Source organism: Empidonax traillii, unplaced genomic scaffold (assembly GCF_003031625.1).
Source record: "Empidonax traillii isolate 1590-97213 ecotype Southwest subspecies unplaced genomic scaffold, ASM303162v1 scaffold601:size890739, whole genome shotgun sequence".
NCBI classification, from domain to species: Eukaryota; Metazoa; Chordata; class Aves; order Passeriformes; family Tyrannidae; genus Empidonax; species Empidonax traillii.
Genome location: NW_020955794.1, coordinates 466451 through 493036, shown reverse-complemented (window position 1 = coordinate 493036; position 26586 = coordinate 466451). Strand labels below are relative to the sequence as shown.

Below are 26586 nucleotides of genomic sequence, written 5' to 3'. Positions count from 1 at the left end.
CAATAAAATGGCGTTTCACCTCAAACTCTTCACTGACTTCATTTCCAACAAATTCAGGCAGCAACGAAATGCTGCCTTCACCAGCCACTCAGCTGGGTCTTCCCAGCTACAGCCAGAAGGTAGGAGAGCATTAAACTCTGACAGTGACTGGACACAGCCAGGAAAACAAAACAAGGTGTGTGGCCTGAAGGGCTGACAACCAGAGCATAAGGGACAAGGAATTTTCTGCTGAAGAAAACACTGTCTTATCCTTTCTCACCCTGTTTCCAGCCCATTTTCTGTGCAAATATTCAACGTGTCAGTAAACAACAAAACCTCAAGTGCCTAAAAAAAACGCCACGTCTGCTTCGCCATGCCGTGAGTCCTACCTCAGGAATGCAGTCATCGTGGGTCACCACCCTCACTATATCATCCAGTGGCAGCAGGGAATTGCACTTGATCTCTGTGTACACGTTCTTTCCCTCTGTACAAGCTGCCAGCAGCTCCACCAGCGTGACGTGATACGCCAAAGGCCCGCTCTCGTCGGCTCGGTCTCGCTCCGAACACATCATCTGGAGCAGGACTGGGAACGACGCTCGGTCGTTGTAGAATATCAACACATCTTCACCGCCATTTATCAGCTGAAAGACGTATCACAGTTTTAAGCACCCTGCACCGCAGTAATTTTGGGCTGAGTGATCTTAAAAGGTCTTTTCCAACCCAAGCGATTCTATGATTTTCTTAATTTCTTATTTCATTCTATCTTTAGGAATGCAAAGAGTGCCTAGCAAAAAGAACCACCACCCCAACGACCAAACCAAACTCACTTTGGGGTGGCTCTCCAAATGCACGTTCCAAAAGAATATCCAAACTTCTGCTCTCATCCACACATGTGCCCACCTGGAATAACTCACCAAGGAGCGAGCTAATGCAAGGTGAATGGGAGGTTTAATTTCTATGGAGCTCTGTTTTACCTGAGTCAGTCTGCCATCCTTACTATTCCTACATTCTCAGTGTTTGTTGAAGTTAATTAATTACTCTTCCCTCCTGCTGTGAGGCCAGGATGCATAATTATCCCTGTTTTATAGACAGGCACGCTGCCTCTCACAAAAAGCCTGTGGCTCACCCAGAGTGGAACCCACCTTTCCTCCCACCTTGCTCAGCATCAGAAATAAAGGACGATTCTCCCCAGCCCATGCAAATGTGACAGGTGGGTCAGGACATTGTCATGTCAGCACTTCCATTTAACAGCAAAGCGGTGTATGTGATAAACATTTGATCCTGCTACAGCTGCACTGCTCATCTCCAGGGGATCCAGATCCCACTGCCAGCGCTGCTCCACGAGCTCCAGCAGAGCTGGGACAGGGCAGGAGTCCTGCCCTCTCTCCATCCCTTTTTCCCTTTAAGCATAGTGTGGGTGAAAATAAACTCCCATGAGCCTTTCCTAGCACACAAAATACAGCCTGGCAGCACCACATATTCTGTGAATTAGGCACTTGACACATCTAATCCATACGTGGCATGAAAAGCCATCTTACCGAGTTCAAGGGTGGGAAAGCAGCAAGAGCAGGAATGAAAATTAGTCTCCCAGAAAGAGAAGTCAAGAAACATTCCGTTACATTTCCCAGAGTTTCAACATTTCAAATTCTGAATTCTCAACTTTTCTGTTTGTGGTTTCCCCCTTTCTTGCTTATTTGTACTTTGGCATTTTGCTGGAATGAATTGTGAATTCAGTCTTTCCTGCAATTCCTATTTCTCATTGGGTTTCTAAAACATGACTTTTCAGACATTTTTCTGGACAATCCACAGTACAGGAAAAGTTTTCAAAGGGACGAGAGCTTGGGAAAGAGGAAGGAGACAGTACAGGGACCCATTAGTTTCATTGCACTCAATGGCAAAATAAAAAAGGGAAAATACAAGCATTCAAAGTGTTGGAAAATTGAACTAGCTTTTTAATATTGATGTTTGACATTGTGCTCTTAGGACAAAATAATAATAAAAAAATACACACCGAACCCTCTGGGAAGGTACAATCTCTGTCACTTTCTATTAAGTAGTTCACCACATTCCCATAGTTTTTTTCCACTTGGGTACCTTTTGCACATGGAAAATGATGACAACTCTCTAGAGTTACACTCCTATGTCCAGTCCAGACCTACTCTGTATCAGTATTGCTTGACATTTATCAATGATAAATAAATATTTATCAGTGACAGGGGAAAATAAAAACAAAAACAAACCAGCAGCATTTTCTTCCACTAAAGCATATTTTTAACAAGTTAAGAACTCCATAGAAGTATAATAAAGGCTGGTCATTGGAGCAGCTGTTGATGCTTTGTGATATATTATTCCAGAATACTACAGGTAATAGATAACCCTGCTGCCACATTGATCTGGTTGAGCAGTAAACTCTGCTTTCCCTTCTGTAATAATGTTTGCACTGACAGGCATGGTTCTTGCAGGAACCTCAAAGAAGGCTTGTAATGAGAAAAAGTGCCCTAAGGAACCTTTCGGGTCGGTAAACATCATTACTAGCACTCCACAGACGTGGAGAGCAAGGAGAGGAGAACAAGTGAATAAGCCAGGTTGGGAATGTTCAATGTAATTTATGACAGTGCACTTCCTAAAACATGTAAATACGGTCGGTTCATCCCTCCCTCCCAGGAAAGAGCCACAATATACTACCTGTGGGTGAAAGAAAACACAGGAGGGGCTGAGGCATGCTGTACAGTCATGCTCTGTCTTGTCCTGTGGTAAATTGTTTATGTGCCCCATCTGGAGGCACAAAAAAAGCTACACCACTTGTCTAAGGTCACAAAATCTCAGTTCTCTGCTGAGGAACTCTCCTGGCTCTGTGGCAAGTTCCAACCATTTGGCTGCACTGTTCCCTTTGTATTGGGTTGTCAGTCATGCACTGCCCAAATTTCACTGTTGGCATCCTTCTCTGACAAATCATAATTCCTTAGCTGTAATTTCCTACTTTTTTTTTTTAAAAACAGATCATCATCTTACCCTCTTTCATCGAAATTCGCTCCCTCCCCCCCCAGCAAATTCCTGCAGGACTCATGATGTGAATGACAAGTTCATTTCTACTTTCAAATCATGCAGCCAGCTTGAAAATGTAATATGACAATTTATCTTTGTGCTGTTGTAGGGCAACAACAAAATACGTTTAAATTGAGAAAAATCTAAAAATTCTGTTGGATGAGGAAGTAAAAACCTACAAGAAGCTTTGGTGGAAGGGGGGAAATCTAAACCACAAAGGCACAAGAACTGTTCAAATTATGTAAATCCAAGGCTTGTAATTGATATTGCATGTTAAAACACTTCAGTCAAACTGAAAAGGTTGAGGTGGATTCCATTAAAGGTTATCCATGTAGGCTGAAGCTTTATTTTCTTAATTAGAAGTTTTCCCTCTTGTTGCTGTGGAATAAAGTTTCAGCAGGGTTTAGTTTTGTTCGTGCCACAACTAGAGCTTATCTGTGATTTCTTTGCAAAAAAAAAAAAAAAAAAAACAAAACAAATAAACAAACAAACCCCAAACCAAAACCAAAAACCAACAAACACAAAACAAAAAAAAATTTAGAAAAGCACTTTGTAAAGTAAAGAAAAATGTTCTTTGGACTTTGATCCTATCAGGACTTTTCACCATGTTCAACTTTAACCACTGATTAATCTCATTGAACTGCTAACATAATTACAGTTAAATGCACAAGTGTCTGCAAGTTGAAGACTTCATTTATCATGCTCACTATACGTCAAATCCTAATTGCAGAGAAGTCAATTAGGTATTTTCCTAGGAACTTTATTGGCTGTCGTGGTTTTGCCCCCTCAGCCCATCCCTGGGGCTGATGATGGTTTTGTCCAGGTAATTTCCGGACAGAAAGACCAATCAAAAGTCCAGAAACGCCTTTGCTAATTACATCTTCGAGAAAAACGGAAGAGAAAGTTGTTGGCGCAGTTGGAATTAGAGTAGCAGCCATGTAGGGGAGAGGAGTAGCGGCCCGAACAGGGCCAGACTCCCTCCTCCCCCGGCTTGGGCCGGGGGGGGAGCAGGTGCAGCACTGAAGTCCTCCCTTCTCTCTTGTAAAAGAGTGAAGAGAAAAAAAGGTTTAAAAGACGGACTGCTTGGACAGAAGCCGCTGTGGAAGAATTCCAGCCGAAAGATAACGGAGCTTCCAAGGTCGAAGCTGGCAGCTGAAACTGCAGCAAGAAAAGTAAAATGCGAAAGGGGGGAGGCTTGTTTCCCCCCTGCCTTTCTGCTCTCTCTCCTTAGCAGGGAAAAGACTGAAAAGTAATCCCTGCCACCTGTAAAAGTTTGTTAGAATAAGGAGACCTCCCATGCAACTGATAAAGAAGTCTATGGATGTACCAAAGAGAACCGAGGCTTCATGAAAAGAACTGAAGTGAGGCAGAGTCCTAGTGGAGATTTATAACCCTGAGGGAAACCTGTGTTGGAGCAGTGACAACTCAGGTGAAATATGAGATCCGTGCGTGTGTGGATCCATACTGCTGTTGAAGATTTTGTAACTCTGAGAAATCTCATGCTGGAGCGAGATGGCCCATGTGAGATGCTGGAACCCGTGTGTGTGTGGGATCCGTGCTAAACCCATGCCGAGAAGTCTATCAAGGACTGTTCTCCCATGGGGAGGGACCTCCATAGGGAAACAGGGGTGGACTCTTAAACCATTAGCCCCTGTAACCCTGTGGAAGAAGATCCATAGTAAGCAAGTGTCCCCTTGCAAGCCTATGGAAAAAAAACCCTTCGGGACCTGAGTAATCTCCATCCTTCAGTCTTAGCCCAGGAGGGGGGTAAGCCCAGCCCTAGAAGCCAACACAGAACGAGAGGGAGAGAGAGGAAATTCCAACTGCAATGAAAGTGCTACTGCTGCTGAAGATCTGTTACTAGAGGAAAAAAGCTGGAACTCCAAAGATACAGAATGAAACTACTTCTTCTCCTTGGACTGGTATAAAAGGGAAGAAGTATTTTTGTGTAAATATATATAACACTTTAACTTAAGTAGAAATTGCTATAGATATAATTCTTTAATCTTTTACTTATTAGTAGTTTTTATATTACTAGTAATAAATGTTTATACTGTTTTCCCCAAGTCCTGTCTCTCTTTTGTCTGCAAATACCTTCTCTCAACTAGTGGTAATTATGTGGGGGGTGGAAAACAAAATTGACCCAGAACAAAACCACGACATTGGCATAAAGATTTGTCCACAAACCACTCAGCGGAATCTACCAGGTCAGACCGAATCCAGCTAGTTAAAGCCAGAGTAGCTCTACTGACTCTCACATAAATGCTCTGGAACAAAACAAAACAAAATAAAGGCAGAAACTAGCATCTAAAATTGTTACATGTTGAAAAAAAATAATAGTCTACAACACTATTTAGACAAATCCACAGAGGTAAGAGCCTCTTGTATGGCAAAACCGTGCCACAGGGTGGGTAAAAGAGACCCTAAATTACAGTACAGGAAAATGAAGGTTTATGTAACTTTGAAATTTCCATGCTACATCATCTACAAATAGACATCTCTGTATCACCATGCTAACACCCGTGTTTTCTTTCTAGTAGTTCTACAGATGGCCTTACAAAATTAGATCAAACTCCCAAAAACGTCTGCTAAAATATTCATTATTTGTGACGCCGTTTAAAATTCTTAAAGCGAGGCACCAAGAAAAAAAAAAAAAAAACAACACAACCTCAAAATACACGAGAACCCTTCTCTTACCTCCGTCATTACCATGTCCTGGCACTTCTTCACGTATTTGCCATCTGCCTTCACGATGGTCTGCAGGAATCGCAGGTACTCCACGTGCCGCCCGTGGGTCTCGATGCAGTGCACGAAGTGCTGCACCACCCTCTCGCTGATCTCGTTGCACAGGAGGTAGTTGTTCATGAAGATGTGCCTCATGGTTTCAGCTTCCAGCAGCTGGAACAGAGGTTAAAATCAAGACAGCCTCGTGAGAAGAGCGGATTCGCTTCGGGGTTGGAAGAGGGAGGCACCGTTGGTCAAGGGAAACTGGGAAGATCCAGCGTGCACCAGCCCACTCACTAAGCCATGATCTTGGGGCCTGGATTTCTCCACACCTCCCTGTGAGTACAAAATGGTCCTAAAAGTGGGCATAAACAAAACCTGTGTCCGTGTGGAAGGTGAAGACACACATGTAAACACACTGCTAGAGCACTCAGTTCTCTGGGGGGACCGGTGACAGGATCCAAGGGAATGGCCTGAGGTTGTGTCAGGGCAGGATTAGGTTGGATGTCGGGAAAAGGTTCTTCCCCCAGAGGGTGGTTGGCACTGAACAGGCTCCCCAGGGCAGTGGGCACAGCACCAAGGCTGCCAGAGCTCTTGAAGTGTTCAGATGGTACTCTCAGGGACATGCTGTGACTCTTAGGGATGTTCCTGTGAAGGGCCAGGAGTTGGACTGGATGATCCTTGAGGGTCCCTTCCAGCTCAGAATATTCTGTGATTCTGTGAGTTTGGTATGCAGGAACCTGAGACCACACTCATCCCACTCACCATCAAACCTGGCACTGAGGCAACCCCACGAGAGGATGAGTGGCTGTGGGTCCCTCTGTGACTGACAGAGGCATTTCCAGCAGCCCAATCACTGCATGTGCAATGGTCACTGCCTGAGAGAACATCTCTCCCCACATGAAATAACAGAGGGAGCCCTAAGGCTGTGTGTCAGTGAGCAGCATGGAACTAACGGAACAGATCAGTAGCAAGAGGAGGTTTTGTGCATTCTTGAGGCTTTTGCTTCAATCCTGCTCTAGTTTGGTCCCTTGGACTAAAGGTTCATGAGGGTCAGGTGTGCTCCTAGAGAATCCCTGTCTGTTTACTGTCATCTGAAAGGAATCCACGCCAAGTTTGCTCCACAACGTGAACAAAAGCACCAGAACTGCGATGATGACCAGGATGATCAGGAAATCAACTTCAGAAAAACCCAGAAATGCAAGTGCAAGCAAGCTCCCTACTTGGCACCTGAGTGAAGTGTCAGTGTTGGACAGGATGGAATCTGGGCTCTGGTCCCCACTGGGGTGAACTCAACTGAAGGGCCATTCAGGCACTTCACAAAAAAGCGTAAATTAAAAAATAGCAGAACAAATGCTTCCTAGTGCATACAGGTCAGGGTTTACAATCCTTATATTCACAACTCTTTCTAATAAAAGCATGCTTTGCTCAGTAGTTCTGCCACAGAGCATGTGTCATCCTCTATATCTACAAACACACATAATATATACACAAAAGAATTGTGACAAAAAGGCAGTGATTTAATAAAAGACTGAGTTTTAGATTAGTTGACTGAAATGGGAGTACCACCAGCAAAAATGAATGGGTCTGATCCTGCTGTCACATGAGCTTTGTGACAGCACCGTGAGAGCATCAGACTCAAGCTAAACTCCATGTGATGATGTGACACATGTCCAAGGATACTGCCAGTAAAGCCCACAGGTGATATTGTTTCCCACTTGCAAAATGTGAACATTAAAAACAATGACATGAAAAGTAACAATAAGGGAGAGAAGAGAGAGAAAAGGGAGAGGAGAGAGAGCATAACTTAATGAAATTATTTATTTAGCAGTGGAATTTTTCACCAAGCCCCAATTTACTTCCAGTTATAACATTCTGCTTAAAATTAAATACTTACCCCTGGAGTTAAGAACAAGTTGAGATTTTTGTGGAGGAGAACTTGATTCTGAGGATTTCCTCGACAGAAATTCTGAAGAAAAGTGTGGGCTAGATTCATAACTTCATTCATCTTTTCATCACTCTGCAGGAAGACAAGACAAGACAAAATCAGCTGGGCACACCTAAAGATACTTGTTAGAACCACACAAGGTCAATTCAGACAGGAACAAGCCAATTCTCCTGAACCTTTATGGGGCAGGAATTCTCCCTCTGGCAAAAAGCAGCTGATGTTCAGAGGCCATTAGTACCCTACTCTGAATCAGTTTGATCATAGGAAATCACAGGTAGGAGCACAAACTCCAAGTAAGATTTCCTAATGCCTGGTTATAATCTCCTGGTTTAAAAAAAAAAAAAAGGTGCAAAGTGGCTTAATTTAAAAAAAAAAAAAAAAGAAAATAGAAGTAGATGTATGTGGTGTGCATGTGTGTGCACACCCACACAGATGCATATGCTCATATACGTACTCCCACACAAATATATGTCTATTTTATAGCCCCATTTTTATCCCTCTCATATGGTATTCTAATTATTTGATTAACCACCTCTATGGACAAGCACTGTTTTGCTGATGACACCTGAACGCAGTGTCTGTATCATAACATCAGCGGGTAACACGGAGGAAAATGTAGGTTTTATCTTCTCCCAGTGCTTCCTGTAAGACCTGGCAAAGATCTGCTCTTTAAAAGGCTATGCAGATCATTCATTTGTGTGGTCCATGCCACTAAATCAGCACAAAATCACGTTATCTTGGTTTTAAAAAAAAAAAAAATAAAAATTGTAAGTGGAACTAGGTTAGAGATGTCCACCAAACAAACAAAGAAGTTATTTCAGATTTGATCCTTGAAAGGTTTTGGTCCATCTAATGTATCTACACTCACATCAGTGCCCAAGAATGGGATTTAGATTCCCTGGCAGGAGCTCTGTTAAACCAAATACTTCTCACTGGGCAGTGATTACAGATCCAATTATTCTTAAGGTGGGAAACCATCGTTTCATGTTTACCACTTTTGATCAAATTCAATTTTAAAAGGTATTCATGTTGATTCTCGAGCCTCCTGAGGTTTCCCTTTCATTGAGCTCGTGTTCTTTACCACTGAAATTATGAGAATAACCTTTTCATAGGGGATCTGCAGAAGGTCCAAGACGACCAAGTGGGCACCCATATTTTTCAGCAGTCGCTGCTGTTGGTTCCGGCATTTTTTATTCTGAACACACAGTTTGCTGAGTCGAATCAAAATCTACAAACAAGCAAACAGACAAATAAATAAGCACAGAGAGCAAGCAAAAGACCAGTCCTGTCACACAAACCCAAACAAAAACACTTCCTTTTACAACAATTACTGAATCACTTATCGAACAGGTACGTCAAGTGAGTTTCTTGATGGGTGTACCAACCTCTTTAACAATATTGTAGTTATTGCTTTTAATGCTGTCTATCTGGGGTTTTTTGGTCCCATCCTGGATTGGGCTCAAAATGTTGGACTCCTGCAATAAAAGAGCACACGACAAGAGGAGATTTATTGCCATTTCCTCAACGTGAACTAATTGTGTTTGATAACAGCCAGTGAAGAACTATTACAGCAGCTCGAAAGGAATTGATATAACACAGATAACAAAGAAAAATGTTTGGTTATTCTTCATCCACTGTTCCAGTGAATGAAAAGATTCACATTCAAGTACTCCTTTTGTTTCAAATTTCCAATGCAATTTGAGGCATTACTCTTACGTTTTCATACTTCTGATCAACCTAAACCAGAATATGTCCCTAAATCAGACCAGACATCCCAAGGAATTTAAATGCTGGGAGAATATGGACCATAAGTGTATTTTAGCACTGACCACACGTTCCAAAAAATCTGTAATGCATCTGGAAAGATTACAAAATCTATGCATGTGAGCACTAAAAAGTCTGGAGAAAGAGCTTCAGATGACCTCTGCAGTTGAGGTAAGTAGGGTGGAGTTCTCAACAGTACAGGAACAAGTAGCGTGTGGAAATTAGAGATGTTCCTCCCACGAAGAGGATGCTCCTGTCCTTAGTCTCTGGATGATGCAGGGAAGGATTTAAAAACAAATAGGAACCATATATTAAGCTGCAGCATCAAGTCATGATGCCGTATGCTCTGGGCCCTGGCTCTTAGAAAGCCCCAGCTGGGTATGGTAAATAAGAGAAATCAAGTCAGCAAGTTATCTGCCAACACCCACACACCTTTCCATGCATGTCTCAATCAAAACATGGAAGAACATCTACATAAATAAGAACACTGGCAGTGCTGTGTTTTGGGGTGGGTTTTTTTCCTGCTGTCAGCTGTGGTAAGCCTTTCTTAACTGCAAACACAAAGAATTGAAAGACTGGCCTTTGGACGCTGAAATTATCAAGCATGAAGAAAGACTGCAGCAAATCTTGAGACTGCCTGAAAGCATAACTCCAAGGATGTAAACCAGTGGAATGGCTTAAAAAAAAAAAAAGAAGGAACAGGTGCACTTCTGAGTTTCACTGTGTCCTCAAACTTCCTATTGTTTTAGAGAAGAGAAATCTCCTAAAACACACACGTGCACGCCAAGCCGAATGTCTGTACGTCTTGAAACCTCTCTCTGAAAACTTTCTTAGCTGATGGTGAAGGTGGGGAGTTCTGTAAATCCCACCTGGCCCGAATTTGCAGGGAGGTAAGAGCAGCTGCACCACTTGGCCAGGGGGGCTGTTTATAACGGTGTCAGCATCGCTGTTCAGAGTGGTCGTGTTGATCTACGCTCCAAGAGTGGATTTGATTTGTTTAGGTTTGTTAGTATGCAGGCTGCCATCTCTCTAGCTGTTTGAATCGATACTATGCAAGATGTTTCAGGTTTTCTGCTATAATTAACCACCCTCCTCCGTTCTGGGACCGTGGGTTAACCAAGATTAATTTACCTGTTAGTTTTATCAGCATTCTTCCTCAATCAAAGCAATTTTATAATCCATGTGAACTGTATGTCTTATCTGGAAGTGGTGATCAGCATCAAACAGCTGAATCCATCCTTTCTCTTAACAAAATAAAAATCTGTTTATTGAACCTGTAAGAGTATGCCAGGGATGTAGTTATCAAGATAATCACACCACTGGGATACCAAAGGCCCTCAGTTGCATATCTTGCCTCGTTATGCCCCATGACAGACATCCTATGTCACATTTTTCCATGGCGAACAGGGAGGTGTAGGGATCTCACTGAGAAAGGTTCTCACCTGACTAACCCACCTTTAGGAAATGGCATTTTTTGAAAAAGACTACTTCCTATATTGATAAAATTCCTGGGATATCACTCTGTGTCAGCCTTAGGATCCTTTTCCTTCCAGCTCCCAAATGGAAGCCTAGATTCCAGCTTTTTTTTCCCTGCCACTGAAATAGTCTCCCTCATCCCAGCAGGACAGCAGTGCAAGGCACTTCTCAGTGTCCCCAGGGCAGAGCTTTGCCTTCCACGGGCTGTGCTGACTTATTTATTGTATTGACTTATTTACTGTATCGACTTGAACTTCCTCAGTGAAGGGTGAAGATGAGAAGCCCCACAAATGCCCCTGCACTGCATTCCAGCTTCACCCAAAAACACTTTCACTGAGCCTGTCTCCTCCCCTCAGAGCTGTGTTTCTGGTGCCACACCACCAGTGCATCCTCCAGGGACAGGACAATACAGATCACACTTTCCACAGTCCGTGGTGTCCGTTCAGACTGGGAACACCCTTATCCCACCCTCAGAGAGAACCAAGGGAACAGGGTTTATCTGCTTTGCCCTTCTCAAACAAGGCTCAGTTACGTGAGACCGACTTCAGCATTTCTTCCTAATCCAATCCAGTGTCCAGTTTATGTCTGACCTAACTCCAAGCACTCTTTCCTACAACTCTGATCTCCAGTTTCTATCAAGGCAGTCCTGCATGGATGTAAGATTTGCCATTTATCCCTGTGGAGACCTCTGGAGACTTTCAGAAGAACAAAGCCTTTATGCCACAAATCCCATTTCTGGAGTCATATGACTACCAAAATAAAAAAATAAATTAATAGTAATACAGGTTATGATAGAGAGGTGGAAACTATTACCCAGAAAGACTCAGAAGCCCAAGGGCAAAAAGAAAAAAAAAAACCTATATTTTAAAACTCTCATGCACATCTATCAACGTGCTTTGGTGAGGACAGAAACTTATGCTTAATATTAATGGAATGTCATTTAAGCCCTTGTGTGCAATTTAATGTTTCTTGGGAAAAATTAAGCACAGGCAAATGAAGCCCATTACCTAAAGACCATGGGGTTCATCCAGCTCAGTGCTGAATACCCAGCATCCACTCCAAGAAAGCATGGATCTCATGGGATTTTCATCTGCTTGAAGCCCAGCCACCTGCTTCACACACTGTAGATTACGAGCAGCACCTCACCTCTGACATCTGACTTAAGATCTCAAAGAGAATAATGACTATCTAAAAGATTTTTTTTTTTCAAGGTAAAAACTTTTGCTGACTGTAAAAGAATAGTTTAACAGGATGAAAAAAAAAAAAAAAAGAAGACAAGATTCTGAGCTATTGTAATCTGGCACAGGTCTCAGGGAATTACCACCAGATGATTTAACCAGCAGATTACGTACCACCGTTCTGATACAATAATCTCTCTGATCTGCCAGAGATATTATTGTGCATCTACTGGAGCACTGCTAATCTACACAGACCCAGGGATGCCTCCTGGGAAAAAAACCACTGAAAATATCCCATTGAGAGGTGCCTCTGTTTCAAGCACATTGCTTGAAACACTCCCTCTTCCTGGAGTTTCTCTGCTATCAGGACTATCCATAGGAATAAAGAAGATCTTATTACACTTTTGGAATGTATTATAACTAAACCACCTTGTAATCCTGCTGCAGTTCTGCATCCTGTTTCCCCGTTACCTTTCCCATTCATTAAATACATAAGGAAGATTTCTTTTCCGGCTCAAGGAAAGAAAGTAGGAAATCCTACATATTGAGCTCATAAAGCCCAGATTTCTTCCTGATTCCAACACCACTAAACTCAACTAAGTTAGATCAGAGAAAGAGCAAGACATACACTGTCACAAGAAACTGTTATTCTTTCATGAAGTGTTAGATTTTCCCCCACATGAAGCCTCCAAGAATCTGCCTTTTTTTTTTTTTTTTAAAGGCCAAGTGTAGTCACAGATATCTACAAATGTCTTTTCTTGGTGGCTCCACCTTTTCCTCAATGTGTGGCCTCTACAATGCTGTATAATCTCCTCCACTTGGCTTCCTACTAAGCTTCCCCTGGTGTCTTCCTTATCCATTTTTCTTGACACCAGGGGAGACTCCACCATGGAAGAGAACAAGCAAAGTGCCCCGTCAGAAATCGCAGTTGTTCATCTCTCCCCACTTCCTCTGATGAAAATGGAAAAGTGGGAATAAATATTGGTGGGAAAGCCTGCTCTATTTACTCTCATGCCACAGACCTCAATCACAGCAAGTCCTGCAACACTCCGTGTTTTCTTAAAGACTCACACTGGAATTAAGTATCACTCTTGCATGAGTAAGTGATTACATGATGACCTCGGTTTTCGCTGAAAAACAAAATTAAAAAAAACCCATCCAAGGAAATTTTAAGAAAAAAAATCAGGTTTTCGTGGTCCCACATCAAGTTCTGCAGTTTCTCAAATCACAGTATATCCTGAGAGTGTGCTATGACAAGGGCCAAAGAAACCAAAACATGACTTCACCCACAAAATCTCAACATTCTTACATCAAGTCTTATGTTTGGTGAAGAGTGAAATTACTTGTGATGTTTGAAAACATGGGGTTGATTGTTCTCATCTCCCTTAGGTGCAGGACACTCTCTCCTCCTCCTTTCTCCCTGCAAACCAACCCATCTGCCAACATGTGATTCCTAAATTGCTTCCCTGGCCACGGAGTGTTGCCACACATTGTGGTTTGCTCCCTTATCCAGAAAGGAAGGCAGCCCTGGGACATAAAAACATAAAAATTACTGAAAGCAGCAGGAAAGAATATTGAACACCCTGATAAAAGAGGTTTTATTTCCTTTTCTGCCTCGTCCTAAAGCTCAGCCAGAATCCTGCACCTCCTCACTTTGCCGCTTTGGTTAACCAGACCACAGTTTTGCAGTTGTTCCTTAAAAACACCCATCAATATTGAGACAACTCTGCCAACAAAGGCTTTGAACCCACCTCCAGTGGCTCCTCTCCCCCTTTGGTCTGACTGTCTCCCACCTCTCCACTCTCGTAATTGCTGCTCTTCTCGACCCACAGCTCTGATTTTTCCACAGTCAGACGGAGCTGATCAAGATCAGCCTTGATCTGCTTGTAGTTATCCACATCTTGATTGGACACCAGCAGCTGAACCTGGAAACAGAGAAAATGGGAAAGCTATTGCAGCAGCACCACTTAGGCCTGGGTCATTTGCTTGACAGTTCCCTCTCTAAGCCTCCCTTTTCAGGTGCTTCATGCAACCTGCTCTATGAAATCGAAACGTGGCACACACAGGCTTTTGGCCCCCGTTCATCCAAAACCTTCAGCAGAGCCAGAGACTGGAGTATAACAGTAGTTGCAACATTCACAACATTCCCTCACCTTCTTTAACACACTGCAAAACATTTCCAGCACAAGGAGTTTACGAGCTCTGATGCACTGATTATGATCCTCACGGCACTAAAAACAACACTTACATGCTATCAAAGCACCTACCGTTAGAAACAGCTAATCCTGCAGCACAGCAGTTCAGAAGAAAAAGACAAAAAGAAGGATGATTGGACAAGGAATCAGGGCATGCACAGAAAAGTCAGAATGGCCAGCAACTTTAACGATCACCTACATCACCATCATCAAATATTGAAAAGTAACTTGTAGGCCAGACTAGAAAAACTTACTTGAATATAGCTGACAAACTGGTTTTCAGGTTCATGTAATTTCTCACCATCTGAGTGGTTACCTCTTACTTAGATTAACGTCATTTTAACCTTTTTTTTTGTACTGCTCAAGTTGTCTGGGTTTTGTCAGTTATTTGTAGCTCTTGATTTAGCATGACCTACCCATTTTCTTTCTTTGTCACACTCACTGTTCCACCAAGATTATTAATGAAGATAACGTACAGAAAACCTAACAACAATCTTTACAGTAAATCAATAAACACTACTAAGAAATCATACTTATGTAAAAGATCAGGGTCACATGGCAAACAAGAACACTGATAGGGATATTCTTAAAAAAAAAAAAAAACACAATGTTACATGCAGGTAAATATTCACTATTGTGTAACAAAGTTTTCATCATCATCTCTCCTGGTTGGGCAGAACCTTGTTATGATACAGAATTTATGAATGCTGCTCATCTGCAGACATTCATATCCCATGTTCTCTGCAGGGTTTGTTTTTTTTTGTTTATTTCTCAATTAGCCTTTTCCTTTACAAAAACACAAGTTCAGCAACTCTGTCCTTGCTTACCTGGGAATAACAGCTATTCATGCCACTAACCAGCACGGCCTAACTTTAAATATCTGGTGGGAGGCCATTATGCTGCACAACAAAAACATTAAACAAAAGCTTTTCAGGTCTTTATCGTTCATCTGCTCTTAAATAAGAGGAACCTCCCCGGTCTTACATAAGGATGAGACAACAGGCTATCAAGCTCCTGAAATAAGCATCAGATGGTCTTATCAACATATGCTCTGGAGGGTTACGTAACAGAGATGTCTCTGTCACCCAGCCCCATGACATCAGATCTTCCCATCCTAATCCACCGACACATGGAGCCTGCACATGCACCGTTACCCAAGGGGAAGGATCAAAGCTGGGGACAGGCTCGGCTCTGTTCCTGCCTTCCTGTTGTTTGGGCACATCTCCATCAGGCAGAGGAGCACGGTGGAAAAGACACCTGAATTCGAGCTGCAAACAACCCACACGGGTAACAAAAGAGCTTCATCCCCAGCCTAAGCAGCCCAGAGGATGGGAGAGTCTTACTGCCAACACCTGTGCCCTGCTTGCCAAACACGAGGAGCTGACTGTCCCCGAGGGATCACGACACTGTGAGAGAGGCTCACCACGGGCCTGCATTTTCCCTGGTGGATGCAATGCCAGAAGTAACTATTCCTGAGTGAACAAAAACTGTTTCTGGGTGCACAACTCTAATATACACCAGCACATGCACGGTCAAAGAAGTCTGCTGATACTGGACCTCTTAAGGAAACGACACCGCCGTGCAACAACCAGCAGTTTAGGTGGCAAAGCTGCCTCTGGAAAGGCTCCCTGCATTCCAGCTCCCTGGAATAACGCTGTGCCCATCCATACCTGCTTAAATGCCTGCAGAACTTCTGCTCTCTGGCTGAAGTGCTTGAACAGGAGGTGCAGAGCACCCGAGAGCAGCGGAGGGTAGTCGTGCATGATGAGGTGAATGAGGACCCGCAAGAAAGTTCTGCCCCCTTCGTCGTCCAGCTGGACTGCATTCTTCTCTTTCCTGCAGGAAAAATGAGGGGGTTGGAAAAAAGGACCCAATAAAGTAAAATAAATCAGAAAAAAAATTAAAGCTTTATATATATATAAGTATCCCTGTACACACAACCTTCATTTGACAGAGCTCTTCAAATCAAATCAAATCCGCTGCAGGAAGGAAATTATAAATATCACTTTAACATACTTTAAAAGGACTTGAATCCTGCAGTTATGTGCTGCTGCTGCAGCAATCTCGTAGCAGAATGGACACTATGGAATGCAAGGAAGTATATGTGAAATGTGTCAGATATTGTGATTAAAATCCACATTGCAAAACCATTAATTTATGTTTTGGGGTAAGTTGTGCCAAGCTCTTCCCCAATCCAAATTAAATGAAGTAAACTGCATTTCACAAGAGATTAATTTGACCCTTTTCTTTTCACTCCTTCCTTCTTCAGCTGCTATTAAAATTTCATTTAAGAAAAAATAAGATCAAAAAATAGCAAGAATTGCCAAAAGCATCACATTTCTGGAATCATATTCATAAAGTGGAACGGCAGAAAACAGATTTACACTTAACATATCAAAGCAGGAGTAATGTTTCCAAGAAACCACTGGGTCTCTCTGTTCATTTTAAAGATGCAGATGCCAAAGGCTGTGTGTTGTTTCACATTATGGGAGTTCAGGGAGAGGACTTGGAGGCATTGCTTCTGCTGGTAAAGATTGAGAAGGCATAAGAGACTGGGAGAGGAAAGATCACAGTGCCCACATTGCAGCTCCTCCTCCCCAGCTCCCCAGAAACCCTTTAAAGTCTATGGCCTTGTCTAAATGGAATTAATTTTTACTGGTATAATTATAATTATACCCATAAAATTAAACCAATATAGTGATAATGGTAATAACTCTCTAGTGTGAGTGTTTTCCATGCCTTTTCCCCCCCCCCCCCGTTCCCAAGCATAACTTGTGATGTACAGGCCTCTGGTGGTCCCAGAAGATCCTGATTTGAGGAGTCATTGGAAAGAGATTAGTGTTGACATAATTTTCTAACTAGGTTCAAACAAAAAGTGCAATTGCCAACAGGTCTAAGAGAAACACCAAGGGTCAGCAGTAACCTGCTGATCCAAGAAATTTGGGGCTCCAGCCAGAAGGTACACGAGGAAAAAAAAAGCTTTCTTTAGGAGCACTTGTGTGAGGCATTGTAAGATAAATAAATAATTACTGTGTTTTAGCCCAGTACTCCTGTACACCATTCCCCAGCTGCCTTTGGGAACATGGCAGAAAACTTCCTACCAACTCTCTTCCAACTAAGAGGGTGGTCATTTCCAATCCCACAGCCATCCAGACCAACTAAGCTGTTACCTTGTTTGAAATCCAGGTCTTTTTCTGTCTATGGACAGGTTATACAGCAAAAAACAGCCAAAGGGAGAGAAAAGGGTGTGAAAACAGGCACAGAATGAAGAGACTGTCAATGAGAAATATCACCATGAACAAACAGATGTACACACACAGAGGTAGAGCATCAGAGAATGTACCTGCCAGCAAACATGGTTTCAGCCTGAGCTGCAATTTCATCTATGTCAGGAACAATTGCTGGGGGGGAAAAAAGAAAAATCAAAATAAAATTAAAACAAACAAACAAATTTTAAAAAAGCCAGTGATCACTGTTTAATCTGCACAGCCAAATGGAACTCCCTTCCTCTTTAAAGTAGATGGTATCAAGGAAAGGTCTAACTAGTCATTCTTCAACCAGGCAAAATTTGCTGTCTGCAAGAGCAGCAGGGAAGGAAACAAGACAGGCTTTATTATTACTGAGGAAAAGGCCAAATTGTAGAGATGAACCAAAGCCACGTGGTGCTAAGAGCTGTACTAACCACCAGCAGTGAGCCACAAATGGCAGAGATTATTAAAGCTTACACATTTTTTGTTAGATAAGCCAACCAAATGTTACGGAATTCCGTAACATTTTCTGTTTTTCCACAAGCTTTTCCACTTCAAGCAGCGTGGGCCCTCCTGGTCTAATTAAACTCATTCTTTGCAGTCTAACTCTATATGGAATTATTTTACACTCCAACACAACAGAAACATTTACCTGAGGCAGTCCCTGGTGTATCAGGTGGGGATGTTGTGGAGCAATCGACGTTTTCATTGTTTTCCCCAAACTCTCTCTTATAGATAGACAGCATGTAGGATATTCTATAGTCCAGTCTGACACTGAGAATAAACTACAAAGAAAAAAAAAAAGTTTTAAATAAGACTTTTCTTCTGTCAACCCATGTTGACACCAATTATTTCCCATTTCAGCTGCACTTCCAATGCCCCATGAAGACAAGAAGAGGGGCAGAGAGCAAAAAACAGTTCCTCAGCTGTGAAACTGGAAAGCCAGACAGGAAAAATCCCGATTCAGAGCTGGAAGTGCTACTTTTATATTGGAAAAGTGAGGAAAATGGCCAAGCTGGACTTCCAGCGTATCCCAAAGGGATGTTCCCTGCCCACAGGAAATGCAAGCACACAATCAGACAGCTCCAAGATCATTGAACATATTTGACAACCAGTAGGGATGAAAGCACATGTTTCTTCACCAAGGTTGAGGTAACAGGTCATCTGAAAGGTGACAAATGGTGGCAACCTGTTTCTTTGGTTTATAACTAAAGTCGAGCACACTTCCCAGACCCACTGCAACAGGATTTGTTTATTTTCCATGATCGAGTTACCCTGTAATTGTACAAGTAGGATTTTTAAAAATAAGAATTTTCCAAGTCCACTCATGGTCAACTAAGTCTCTCAGGTCACCTGTTGAATTCTGGCTGAGGGCAGGATGGAAACTCTTAAGTAAAAAGCCTTTACTTAAAGTGATAGGAGGATAGATTGGGAATTAAATTACTATAAACTGAAATATTTCTTAGAATAGAACACCTTTAATCCCCATTGTACTAGCTGTGCATGATAATACAATAAATCTAAAATATTCTTTAAGAAGAGTAGCAATGAATGGCGATGTGATTTAAATTAATCCCTCTTCATTGCATATTAAATGAAACGGAATCATTTTGTATTTCTCGTGAACTAGGATCACACATACGCCCATTTACTGTGATTCACCCAGCATATGGAAACTTGCTAATATGCAGTGATTTGACCATAGGACTAAACAACAAACCACAGGTTAAGTAACAAATTAGGATTAAACGCTCTCCAATCCTGGGTGCTCCTGCACTGAACGTGCTGTGGAAAAAGGAAAGGATGAGACAAAATGGGATTCTCTCAGGGAATGCACAGGACAAGGTCCTGGAATCGTCCTCCCGGGCATCAATCAGTAAAGCAAGACAGTAAGGAGAGAAATTCAGTCACAGAAACAAATGATAACGAGAAAGTGATAGACAAGACCGGTATTATTTAAGGGATTACTTCATAGCACTGTCCTTCACCATAAGTTTTAAACCAAAGAAGGCAGTACTGAGGATACTCTAACAACTGAGAGCCTTTCAGAAGACAAGCAATCTAAATCACCTATGAGAAGTCAGAACCAGTGGGCTCCTTCAAAAGTGAAAATGGTACCAACAGATCCACAGAATCTACAGAAAACACCAAAACATTCCTTCAGGGCATAAGTTAAGGCAGAACCTGGGATTTGCTGCACAAAGCAAACGTGTGCTGTTCTCACAGAGGAGTGTTTCTTCCTCACACCAAAGAGTTATTCTTACAGTGAGCAGCCCAGTGAACAGCAAGAATTTGCCATTACGTGAATAAGTGAAGACCTTTGCGACGTTTGCAAGGCAGCATTTCCCCAGTCGTTATTACCTGCAAAATCTCGATGATTTTCAGCTTGGTGTCCATGACGATCACATCTTCGCTGTCTGCAGGGCTGGCTTGCTTGCTTGGGTGAATGCTTGGCTGTATATCAGCGGTGCTGATGGGAAACACAGACCCCCTGCTCAGCACCATCTGGGTCATCATCTCTCCCACCCCGTGGATGGTCCTCATAACGTTGTTTCCTAAACATTAAACAAAAATATATGTACTTGCCACGAGTAAAGCTTGCTGCCAAAGCTGTATATCACACACCCCCCCATCTCATCAAACCCCCTTCCAGTCTCAACAGGCACACTGAGTAAGAACTCCTTATTGTAAAAAGTTACACAAAAATTATTTTATACTCATGTGGCAGAAACTTTATCCAGTCCAGTTGCAGTGGTACCTATCCCTGATGCTGCTTCAGCAAAATGTACCAAGAAATACCTCTGTTCCCACAGATTACTCTGGTCTTTACAGTGAATTTTGATGTGAAAAGCATCCCAGTGAATCAATGACTCCCTTCTCACAAAGGTGGGGGAGAAGAAAGAACGAGGATGTCGTGCTACCTACCTACCTACATGAATTACATTCCTTTCTTGCAAAGCACAGAGAGGAATGAATGGAGGGGAGGAAGGGAAGGACAGAATCTCTTCACAGAGAGAGTGCCAAGACCTGGATTACACCAAAGAAAAGACTGAAGGAGATGGATCTTTGCTGAGAGAAGCCTGAATAGTTCTTGTATGTCTTTTAGTACACTTTAATCACCACACCATGGACAAGCTTTACTCCCACTGAAGAGACCCTCTTCCCAGACAATCTGCTGTAAAAAGCCAAAGCTCTATTTTGTTTTTGTTGGCAATATCCTCCCTCTTATGCCCTTCTTTCTTCAATCCACAGAGCTCAAGTACTGCATGCAGGGAAAGACGATGACTTCAGCCCTGACTTTAAAAGGATAAGGCACAAAGAATTTGCGTTTTCAAAGTGAATGAGGCAGATTAGTGTCAGGTTTGAGGTCCCATTCGGCATCTGGTCTGGTGTGCAATCACTCTGAATTGGTCTTTTGAAAATAACACTTCAAGTCCCTACAAAGGAGAGAAGAGGAGGAGAAAATGTATTTCTGGCTTTGCATGATATCAGGAAAAAGAGGCTAGAAGTCAAACTGAGGGCTGGGTCCTCACTTTAGGCAGGCACAGAAAGTTCTAACTACTTACATCAGCATAAAGTAAAATCATTCCAAATACCCTTCTTGTGGCAAAATGAAAACGGCGCCTTTTCCTTTCAAATCAAATAAAACAGCTTGGGAATAACAGAGTACGGATATATCTTCCTCTCCCCAACCCCTTTCTCCCAGTGTGCTAAACATTTATTTGCACTGACCACCACTCAGTCCACCTGTGTAAAGCTACAGGCCCAAGTGGAGGACCTTCAACCCTTCAAGTACCTCCAGTTAAACCGACTTTTTGCATCTTCTTTGTCTTCAAACAGTGAAATAAATGACATTATTCGTTTCATCCCGTCCTTGATGCTGATGTCCATCACAAGACCTGTAGGTTGCACAGCTGCTTCCTGGCCTGTAATAACCTCTGCTCTACATCTCAGTTCAGAAGTCACCAAAACGTGGTTTCAAAAGAAACCCTTTCCCTCCATATAAATAGAAGGTATTTGCAATGCTCAGGAATTCTTTATTGAACATCTTCACTCAGTGGGCTTAATGATAATTAAACCCCTCAAGCCTAAAACAAGTCCAGAGGATATTCTTTCAAAAAGTAGATGAAACTGCAGTTTGTCCTAAGGGAGGCAGAAGAATTCCACTTTATCTTGAGAAGCTCCTGCTCACCCTTTGAGACTGAAGTGTACTCAGTGTTAAGTTAGTGGGTTTTGAATAACGAGTCAGACAACATCTTGGGTAGACCTCAAATTCCCAGAGAAAGCAAGCTGGGATGTTGCCTAGAGCACACACCTGGCTTATTTTCTCAGCTGTCACTGGGGTGCTGCACAGGCATGGCAGGGGAGGGGACTGAACTCTCTCCATGACCAAGGAATCTCCGCATTTCAGGATGACCCCCACAAACGAGGAGGCCGCTTTCTTCGCCTCTTAAAAAGGACAGCGAGAGGCCTGAAATAACAAAGACTGCGAGGCACTAAATGTGATACTGGAGCCCAGAAAAGCATCTGGGAAATGGAAATAAATTAGTGATGTCCTTTCCTCTTACCCACAGAACACCAGTGGTCAAAGATGGTACAAACCAGCCCAAATCCCAACAGCCTCGCTGATAAGGATGAACCCTCTGTGCACAACATTCCTTTACTGCTGACCTTCATAGGCAACTGCTTCTCAACAAACAGAAGCAGGAAGGCAAGGGAGGATTAAGGTGGTGCTTATTATCCCTGCCATTTCAAACTGCAGTTCATTAATGCACAGGAAAGGATTCCAGTGAGAGAAAAGTCTCCTTAATCCAGTTCAGTATTTACAGCTGAAATGGGTCGTGACTCAGTACTGCATGATTTCTGTCGATAACAGCAGTGAGCTAAGGTGTCAGGAGTACACCCATCTTCAAAAACTTTCTAACTAACTGCCTGCTTCTGATTATAATTTTCAATTAAATCAGAGTGGGCTTGGGGAGAACCCTCCCAGAGTTGAAATGCTACAGCAACTGGAGCAACTCAGCATTTCTGTACAGGAAAGGTATTTTAACAACCGTGTTTTGCAGGGTGCTGATGAAATGCCATCTCTAAGAAGCAGACAGCAGTCAACCAGCACGTTCAGGGCTGGCAGCGAGGCAGCTGATGTGTCTCAACACTGGGAGGAACTGCTCTACTCTGTGAAAGAAGCCGTGAGGATCATTCATGGACATACAGAGGGGGCAGCAGTAGCTTCTCTTCCCAAAGCCCCCCCCCAGTAATCAGCGCTTACTGTAATCAGTCCAGCCTTGCAAGTCTAGACTGAGTTAAGCACGGATTTAAATCTGTCACTCACAGACACGAGGGCTCACAGCAGTCTTGCTAGTGAGCTGCTTCTCCTTGCTATGCTTTTGTGTCCTCTTGGCTTTAACACAGTCATCTCAGCAGGGAAGGGTGTGTGTCTCTGAGGTAAGGCACACAGGAAGGTTACTGAGGCTTAAAGAGTGACTGACTGTGTCAGCTAAGCCTGCAACAATGCAAGACAAAATACACTGGCTCAATAAAAGGGATTTAAGTTCTTAGTACATATGCACACAGTGACTAAAATAAGGGAGCCCTGATCTTAGTCAAAGCTCCAAAGTGCTTCCTGAATACCAATGACCAAAGAAAAATTAACTTACCGCCTCAGCTGGTTAACTGAGCTAAATCAGGAGAGGGAGCAAGCAGATGAGAACCCTGATTGCTTTTGTGTGCACTTTGCTAGAGAAGCCTGAGCTGTGCCTTCACGTGGCACTGCCACCCTTAACATGACAATGGTCACTGCAATGTCACAGTGTTGGTGTGTGCAACCAACCACCTCCCTCACCGGCAANCATCTCATCAAACCCCCTTCCAGTCTCAACAGGCACACTGAGTAAGAACTCCTTATTGTAAAAAGTTATACAAGAATTATTTTATACTCATGTGGCAGAAACTTTATCCAGTCCAGTTGCAGTGGTACCTTTCCCTGATGCTGCTTCAGCAAAATGTACTAAGAAATACCTCTGTTCCCACAGATTACTCTGGTCTTTACAGTGAATTTTGATGTGAAAAGCATCCCAGTGAATCAATAACTCCCTTCTCACAAAGGTGGGGGAGAAGAAAGAACGAGGATGTCGTGCTACCTACCTACATGAATTACATTCCTTTCTTGCAAAGCACAGAGAGGAATGAATGGAGGGAAGGAAGGGAAGGACAGAATCTCTTCACAGAGAGAGTGCCAAGACCTGGATTACACCAAAGAAAAGACTGAAGGAGATGGATCTTTGCTGAGAGAAGCCTGAATAGTTCTTGTATGTCTTTTAGTACACTTTAATCACCACACCATGGACAAGCTTTACTCCCACTGAAGAGAACCTCTTCCCAGACAATCTGCTGTAAAAAGCCAAAGCTCTATTTTGTTTTTGTTGGCAATATCCTCCCTCTTATGCCCTTCTTTCTTCAATCCACAGAGCTCAAGTACTGCATGCAGGGAAAGACGATGACTTCAGCCCTGACTTTAAAAGGATAAGGCACAAAGAATTTGCTTTTTCAAAGTGAATGAGGCAGATTAGTGTCAGGTTTGAGGTCCCATTCGGCATCTGGTCTCGTGTGCAATCACTCTGAATTGGTCTTTTGAAAATAACACTTCAAGTCCCTACAAAGGAGAGAAGAGGAGGAGAAAATGTATTTCTGGCTTTGCATGATATCAGGAAAAAGAGGCTAGAAGTCAAACTGAGGGCTGGGTCCTCACTTTAGGCAGGCACAAAAAGTTCTAACTGCTTACATCAGCATAAAGTAAAATCATTCCAAATACCCTTCTTGTGGCAAAATGAAAACGGCGCCTTTTCCTTTCAAATCAAATAAAACAGCTTGGGAATAACAGAGTACGGATATATCTTTCTCTCCCCCTCCCCAACCCAGTGTGCTAAACATTTATTTGCACTGACCACCACTCAGTCCACCTGTGTGGAGGACCTTCAACCCTTCAAGTACCTCCAGTTAAACCGACTTTTTGCATCTTCTTTGTCTTCAAACAGTGAAATAAATGACATTATTCGTTTCATCCCGTCCTTGATGCTGATGTCCATCACAAGACCTGTAGGTTGCACAGCTGCTTCCTGGCCTGTAATAACCTCTGCTCTACATCTCAGTTCAGAAGTCACCAAAACGTGGTTTCAAAAGAAACCCTTTCCCTCCATATAAATAGAAGGTATTTGCAATGCTCAGGAATTCTTTATTGAACATCTTCACTCAGTGGGCTTAATGACAATTAAACCCCTCAAGCCTAAAACAAGTCCAGAGGATATTCTTTCAAAAAGCAGATGAAACTGCAGTTTGTCCTAAGGGAGGCAGAAGAATTCCACTTTATCTTGAGAAGCTCCTGCTCACCCTTTGAGACTGAAGTGTACTCAGTGTTAAGTTAGTGGGTTTTGAATAACGAGTCAGACAACATCTTGGGTAGACCTCAAATTCCCAGAGAAAGCAAGCTGGGATGTTGCCTAGAGCACACACCTGGCTTATTTTCTCAGCTGTCACTGGGGTGCTGCACAGGCATGGCAGGGGAGGGGACTGAACTCTCTCCATGACCAAGGAATCCACCACTCTCTCCGCATTTCAGGATGACCCCCACAAACGAGGAGGCCGCTTTCTTCGCCTCTTAAAAAGGACAGCGAGAGGCCTGAAATAACAAAGACTGCGAGGCACTAAATGTGATACTGGAGCCCAGAAAAGCATCTGGGAAATGGAAATAAATTAGTGATGTCCTTTCCTCTTACCCACAGAACACCAGTGGTCAAAGATGGTACAAACCAGCACAAATCCCAACAGCCTCGCTGATAAGGATGAACCCTCTGTGCACAACATTCCTTTACTGCTGACCTTCATAGGCAACTGCTTCTCAACAAACAGAAGCAGGAAGGCAAGGGAGGATTAAGGTGGTGCTTATTATCCCTGCCATTTCAAACTGCAGTTCATTAATGCACAGGAAAGGATTCCAGTGAGAGAAAAGTCTCCTTAATCCAGTTCAGTATTTACAGCTGAAATGGGTCGTGGCTCAGTACTGCATGATTTCTGTCGATAACAGCAGTGAGCTAAGGTGTCAGGAGTACACCCATCTTCAAAAACTTTCTAACTAACTGCCTGCTTCTGATTATAATTTTCAATTAAATCAGAGTGGGCTTGGGGAGAACCCTCCCAGAGTTGAAATGCTACAGCAACTGGAGCAACTCAGCATTTCTGTACAGGAAAGGTATTTTAACAACCGTGTTTTGCAGGGTGCTGATGAAATGCCATCTCTAAGGAGCAGACAGCAGTCAACCAGCACGTTCAGGGCTGGCAGCGAGGCAGCTGATGTGTCTCAACACTGGGAGGAACTGCTCTACTCTGTGAAAGAAGCCGTGAGGATCATTCATGGACATAAAGAGGGGGCAGCAGTAGCTTCTCTTCCCAAAGACCCCCCCCTAGTAATCAGCGCTTACTGTAATCAGTCCAGCCTTGCAAGTCTAGACTGAGTTAAGCACGGATTTAAATCTGTCACTCACAGACACGAGGGCTCACAGCAGTCTTGCTCGTGAGCTGCTTCTCCTTGCTATGCTTTTGTGTCCTCTTGGCTTTAACACAGTCATCTCAGCAGGGAAGGGTGTGTGTCTCTGAGGTAAGGCACACAGGAAGGTTACTGAGGCTTAAAGAGTGACTGACTGTGTCAGCTAAGCCTGCAACAATGCAAGACAAAATACACTGGCTCAATAAAAGGGATTTAAGTTCTTAGTACATATGCACACAGTGACTAAAATAAGGGAGCCCTGATCTTAGTCAGAGCTCCAAAGTGCTTCCTGAATACCAACGACCAAAGAAAAATTAACTTACCGCCTCAGCTGGTTAACTGAGCTAAATCAGGAGAGGGAGCAAGCAGATGAGAACCCTGATTGCTTTTGTGTGCACTTTGCTAGAGAAGCCTGAGCTGTGCCTTCACGTGGCACTGCCACCCTTAACATGACAATGGTCACTGCAATGTCACAGTGTTGGTGTGTGCA

At 43.0% G+C, this 26586-nt stretch overlaps 1 protein-coding gene across 2 annotated transcripts in view; it reads right to left on the bottom strand.

The window, feature by feature from the left end:
* Window positions 1-26586, bottom strand: part of ITPR2 (inositol 1,4,5-trisphosphate receptor type 2) — a 206391-nt gene that overhangs the window by 130553 nt on the left and 49252 nt on the right. For both annotated transcript variants that reach the window (XM_027898520.1, XM_027898521.1), the window contains 10 exons: window positions 19919-20112; window positions 18210-18342; window positions 17653-17710; window positions 15980-16145; window positions 13866-14039; window positions 9082-9171; window positions 8799-8924; window positions 7646-7768; window positions 5722-5922; window positions 369-620 (listed from right to left, as the gene is read on the bottom strand). In XM_027898520.1, coding sequence (XP_027754321.1) covers window positions 369-620; window positions 5722-5922; window positions 7646-7768; window positions 8799-8924; window positions 9082-9171; window positions 13866-14039; window positions 15980-16145; window positions 17653-17710; window positions 18210-18342; window positions 19919-20112 — 1517 coding nt within the window. The remainder of the gene's footprint in view (window positions 1-368; window positions 621-5721; window positions 5923-7645; window positions 7769-8798; window positions 8925-9081; window positions 9172-13865; window positions 14040-15979; window positions 16146-17652; window positions 17711-18209; window positions 18343-19918; window positions 20113-26586) is intronic.